This window comes from Antedon mediterranea, chromosome 1 (assembly GCF_964355755.1).
Source record: "Antedon mediterranea chromosome 1, ecAntMedi1.1, whole genome shotgun sequence".
NCBI classification, from domain to species: Eukaryota; Metazoa; Echinodermata; class Crinoidea; order Comatulida; family Antedonidae; genus Antedon; species Antedon mediterranea.
Window position 1 is genome coordinate 29,746,021 of NC_092670.1, and position 6,313 is coordinate 29,752,333.

General features: G+C 34.6%; 1 protein-coding gene and 1 non-coding gene across 2 annotated transcripts; one reads left to right on the top strand and one right to left on the bottom strand.

The window, feature by feature from the left end:
- Window positions 1-15: 15 nt before the first annotated feature.
- On the top strand, window positions 16-6,235 carry LOC140048762 (uncharacterized). The gene is made up of 10 exons (XM_072093546.1): window positions 16-376; window positions 551-599; window positions 796-893; window positions 1,505-1,681; window positions 2,108-2,356; window positions 2,664-3,197; window positions 4,141-4,237; window positions 4,695-4,853; window positions 5,096-5,353; window positions 5,707-6,235. Exons 1-10 carry the CDS (start codon window positions 284-286, stop codon window positions 6,114-6,116), a joined length of 2,124 nt encoding a protein of 707 aa, XP_071949647.1. The 5' UTR covers window positions 16-283; the 3' UTR covers window positions 6,117-6,235.
- Window positions 3,684-3,755, bottom strand: Trnad-auc (transfer RNA aspartic acid (anticodon AUC)). Its single transcript has one exon. It is a non-coding gene; the product is annotated as a tRNA-Asp (tRNA).
- Window positions 6,236-6,313: the final 78 nt, after the last annotated feature.

Genomic DNA, 6,313 nt, shown 5'->3' on the forward strand with positions numbered 1-6,313 from the left:
ACCGTGAGATTTTAATTTCTTAAAAAACTTGAGAGAGACTTATATTGAAACAGTTATTGAGAATAATAAACTAGAAAAAATATGAAAAAATAAGACGTTTTTCTTAAAGCGCTTCAATTCATAATTACGTAATCAATGCAGGTGGAAAAGTTTATGCAAATTAAACTAGATGTTACTGAATGTATACGTGGCGACTCAGTAAGCCGGGTAACATCAACGATAGAGCGTGCATTTCTTCATTTACTCTACGCTGCTCACACGTCTTATAGAACAGTGTGTAGTTATGGCTTTAAACATCGGGAGTCATCGGATAGTTATTTTGCTGAGTCTTCTAAGTTTAATATGCATATCTGAGTGTTTTGTACAAACAGTTGAGGTAAAGGTATTTTCCCTGCATATTTTATGTACGCTTACAATTTTTTTTAGAAATACAATTCGGCCACCGAGGCTTTAGGCCTAATAGTGGTAGTTTGAAAACGTGAAGCAGAAATTCAATATATGTGATGAGTTACCAACTTTAGTCTTAATGTACGATGTTTTTGTATTTTAGGTACGCCTACCTATAAAATCTGAGAAAAGCCAGTCGAGTGAAGAAGAAGGTATTTAATGTAAAATGATTGTATGTAAATTGAAAATAGAAAGAAATGTACGCTAACGACTCCAAACCTGTATATTCTAAATTTCCAAATTAGATCCTATCTAGGGCCTAAAATTAATAATATATAAAAAAAGATATTTTTGACAAAGCACGTAATTATAATAGTACGTAACATTGTGTTTGTATTTCATAAAAAGATCTTCGAGGTTATTGTAACGGATTTACTTGTGGCGACAGCAAGTGCCTGCCAACAGAATATGTGTGTGATGGAGAACCAGATTGCAGTGAAAGCGAGGTAAACTAAAGTGTTAATTTGAACATGCACTAGAAATTGCAACATTGATTCATTAGTTACTTTAAACATTGGAAAATAAAATACGGTAATGTATTAATCAACGAGCATCTAAACTAAAGTTTTTATCACGCGCATCATTAATATAAAATAATGAATAAATCGCTCAGAAACCAAAATACTTGCAGGGCACGCTATTTACTATTTCGGCTCGTACTGAAGATAAGGTAACTCGAGATTTTAATCAGCTTTTGTGACATCATAAACATATACCTAAATAGAATCGGGATAACTTGAACATTACGGAAAAACGAACAGAAAATAATTAATGTTTTCAATAACTAAAGTCAAATCAATAACATGTTAGTCCTAAATTTTTCAACATTTTTTGATTAAAAAGATGTATTGTCTCCTTGAAAAATAATTCTTAAAAAGGTTTTGGTTGAATAGGCCCTATGCCATTTTGATGATGGATAAGAGTTATTTAAATTGGCTGCTACCTAATTGGTTTTTTAAAATTAAATTTAACCATTATTTTGTAATTTTATAAGTGAAAACATGTTTTTGGGGGACATATTTTTTTACTTTTGTTTTTTGTTGGTTTTGTATTTAAGGACGAATCCGCCTGTAATTTGAACGTTTGTAAAGAAGATCAGTTTGCGTGTGATAATGGCGACTGTATTGAAAGATCTTGGGCTTGCGATATGGTGAGTGACTGCCCAGCGGGTGATGATGAAGAAGATGGTCTGTGTGACAACAGACAATGCAAAGAAAATGAGTTTAAGTGCAAGGTAGGGTTTTGATCTGTTGTATTTGTTCTAATATTAATAATCATTTAATTTAACATAATATATAATTGAATTCACATTTTCAATTTAATTTACATGATTATTGTTTATTCTTCGCTTTCTAAACCAGCCCAGCTTTATCCCTGATGTCTTCGTTATGAGTTTTCTGAAAACATATATAATTCGTTTTCGTTATTTTAAATTGACAGGACGCTTTAAATAATGTTTTTAGTATCACATATGCCGTGGGTTAAATTTAGAACTGCTTATTTTAAAACACGCATCAATTTATTCTTTGATAGGTGTATTCCTAAATCTCAAACAATCCCGATTAGGAGCTCGTCACCTGGAATGTTCTATCGATTAGTTTTATGTCGCATACATTTAATATTACTATTACTGATGGATTATGTTATGTCTAATCTATAGAGTGGATCGTGCATTAACATTGAATGGCAGTGCGATGGCCAATATGACTGTTACCACTCGGATGACGAAGTCAACTGTAAATCCTGTACAGCTCAGCAGTTTAAATGCAACGATGACACGTGCATTCCAGAGAGCTCTGTATGCAATGGTAACCCAGAATGCGAGGGTGGTGAGGACGAACACCAATGGTGCGCCTGCACTAGCGGCGAATTTAAATGTGATAGTGGTATATGCATTCCACGTGATAAGGTAAGTAAATAACCCTAAAACAGTGGGATGGAATGAATGAGCGGGGAGTGGTTTGGTCGAATATCTTTCAGATGAACTTTTACTTATGTGCCTTTCGAGTTGTTCGTTTCAACCAATTCATTCAGCTTCTAGACATACACATCATCTGATCTTATCTAATCTTGCGGAATAGAAACGTAGTCTACTGGTATATTCGGAAACAGAATCAAGACTGTCTGCAAGAAACTAAGAACCAACACATTTTATTTTGTGTTTTGTTATGGTGATATTGAAGAATGTTTATATAGACTATTAATTTTGTTTATAGCTATGTGATGGGAACAAAGATTGCGGGTACAGTGGTGAAGACGAGCATGACTGCGAATCTTGTGACTCTGACCAGTACCGATGTAAAGGATACTCAAAATGCATTCCGAACTCGTTTGTATGCGATGGATTAGTAGAAGATTGTCCTAATGGAGACGACGAGTCTGAATGTGGATGTACACAAGATCAATTTGAATGCAGTGATGGCACATGTATAGCACAGTCACTCGTTTGTGACGGAACGGTTCACTGCTCGGATGACGAGACAACACAATGCGAATGCGAGGAATTGGAATTCGATTGCAACTCTCCCGTCCGTATTTGCCTTACACCTCTCCAGGTGTGTGATGGTACTCCACAGTGTCCAAATGGAGACGATGAAGAGGGTTGCCCTTTCACATGTGGTCCTCCGAATAATTTCCTTTGCCCAGACGGAACATGTCTACTCGCTTCTGTCCAGTGTAATGGTCTCTTTGATTGTGGGACTTCTAGGGCTGATGAAGTTGGATGTAAATGTACTGAAGATCAATTTAAGGTAAAATGGTATTTTTAGAATTAGCTGCTATAAAAACAACCTTAAATGTCAAACCTGGTTACAAGATACTGTATTTGTTTTCGTTGAAAAACAAATAAATATCAGTTGTCAGCAAATCCGATTAAAAGATACATTTATATAGGCCTATATACTGATGAAGGGCTAGTGTTGCCCGAAAGCTCTGCTAACTTTTCTGGCTGTTTACTTTATTGTTTTGATTTAGTTTTTCGCTTTTTTTTTGTATCTCCATTGAGATCCAGCCACTGATACCCACAGCATTGTCATTTTTTTCAGTAAATTGCCTTTGGATTTATATATATATAAACACATCGGGCTAACATTAATTCTAAACCGCCCGGTGATATACTGAAATTTAATTAATTTGAAACGATATATTATTATATATATATATAAACACAACAGGCAAAGAACATTAATTCTAAACCGCCCGGTTTGAAACGATAAAGATGAGGAAATCTGTGAGAATGCCCCAACCGAGACTCGAACTCGGACCGCCTGCTTGATATGCAGATGTCCTAACCATTAGACCACTGGGGCTTTCATGGTATTGTTCGAACTCGATTGGATAACGTGGTACGGCGGAACAGCACTAGTCCTCAGTTGTACGCACGCGCAACAGAGATCAAATTGATACGCCCTCATCTTTCAGTATTTTTATTCACGAGGAGGGATCTCCGAAGAGATACTTTTATATAATTATATAAACACAACAGGGAAAGAACATTAATTCTAAACCGTCCGGTGATATACTGAAATTTAATTAATTAATTTGAAACGATAAAGATGAGGAAATCTGTGAGAATGAGAAAAAGGAGACTCGAACTCGGACCGATATATATATATATAAACGGACTAAAGGCAACAATATATTAAAACCCACAATGTTAGTTACTTTGCCAACACGTTTCATTATTGTTTTCAGTGCGTCTCTGGAGAATGTCTGTCAAATCAGTTTGTGTGCAACAAGCACAAAGATTGTACTGACGGCAGTGATGAGTTTGTAGATGTCTGCACCCCAGGTAATTTTTAATAGTTTACATTCAGATTTGAGTTATTAAGTTAATAATAATGGGTTTCTTGGCAGATATACACAAAAAACATTAAATCTATTTTAAAAAAAACAACATACAAGAAAAATGTCGATTCTATGCTTTTTCTAGTAATTAACTCGTTAACCTATTTACATTCTTGTAGCATTTTCTATTAAAAATATTTTTCCCGTGAAAAAATAATTTTTTGAAATGTTTTGTTGAATATGGCTTTGTAATGTCGCATAATAGATTTTCATTTTGACCAAAAATTCATTCTAGAAAATTTTAAGTTAAAGTGAAAAATTCAAATAATGAGTTATTGGTTAAATTTAACCGTTTTTGTTGTTTATTCAAAGTCTGATTTTATTAACCTTTATTTTTCATGGTTTTTGGAAGAAAATACATCTTGAATTCTTATTAAATAATATTCAATTTAATAATCTAGAGCCAATTGTTGGAGAATGTCCAAATGTGCCAGCTGGTACAATAGGTCTTTGTGTACATGGATGTGGTACCGATGATGACTGCCAAAATGAGAAAAGATGCTGCTTCAATGGTTGTGGAAAAGAGTGTGTTCATCCAATTTTCCCACCGGAACCTTTTGGTAAGTTTAAGCGCTTGGCCATAAAATAGGAAAGGATATTTTCGTGAAACAAAACCAGGAATGTAATGTAATATTATGGGTTTGGAACATGGGTCATTATTATACCAACTAATAATACTATACTATACTATACTACTAAGACTATAATATTCTTCTCGATACGGTCTAACATCGCTAAATCATATTTAAATGTCAGTCGTGATTTGTTTATGAAATGCGATTTATACAAAATTTAACTTCAGTTAAAGATGGTGAATGCCCTGTGCTGAGCGCACCTTATGGCGCACAAAGGTGTACAGATTTGTGTCTCGAAGATTCAGATTGTCCAAATAAAGAAAAATGCTGCAGTAACGGATGTGGTAAAGTGTGCGCAGAACCATTCAATCAACCAACCAATGAGGTTGAAGAAATCAACACCGACGAAATAGAAAAAGAGTTAGAACAAGTCAAAGATCAACTTTCTTCACTGGATACCCGTTTTGATTGGTTGGAAAGAACAGGTAAGTTCCCTTAGTAATTGATTTTAAATATTTAAAAAAAAATGAATCAAACCTTGAGGCACCGTGTAAAATGCCGTGATTAGCTCCGGATTCAAACAGGACATCCAATTTCTATTGTTATATTATAAACCTGAATAACTGATTACTGTGTAGTCATTTTTATTTATTTTTATTTTAACTTTCACCACCAATAAACAAGTCCTGGAGACGTGACAAAAATAAAATTTTTCTGGTATATACCTATACACTAAAGTTTGCTTCCACATCATATTTACCGGATTGAATTACTACTGAATATAAAATGCGATTGGTAATCTAGTCTTAATTTTAATTAAAACGTTACTTTATTTTAGTCTCGGACGTTCTAGTTGAGCTCGGAATACTGCAAACTGAGATTACAGACCTTAAAAACCATGAGCATTATGGAGCACCAGCTGCGCCGTACCATGCACCATACTATCCACCACCTGCTCCATATCACCCACCACCTGTTCGTTACCAAGCAACTACAACTAAAGTACCTGAAACGCCCGAGCCCCCACAGAACGTTGTAAACGGTTACCCGACTAACACTGGTTCACGACCTGGTTATCAGTCATCACCTGAACATAACAGACCAAACGTTAATGTTGGGCGACCTGTTAATACATATTCTAAAAGACCACACAGAAAAAGGATTGAGAAGAAAAAACAAGAAAAGGATGAGGAATTTAAAAGAACGATATCGAGATGGGGACAGCTATTAAGATCGAACGATAACTAAAACATTAATTAAATCTAAGCGATAACTCTAAATTCATGCAAAACTTATTGCATATTGTATCAAGAATGGTATTAGTATGGTCTTTGTAATACCTCAATAAAATAACAAATTCTTTCTTAGGAATTGTGAATTGTATTATATATTTATAGTGTTTATATTATGTTACCTGTACATCGAACTTCACCAGATCATTCGTC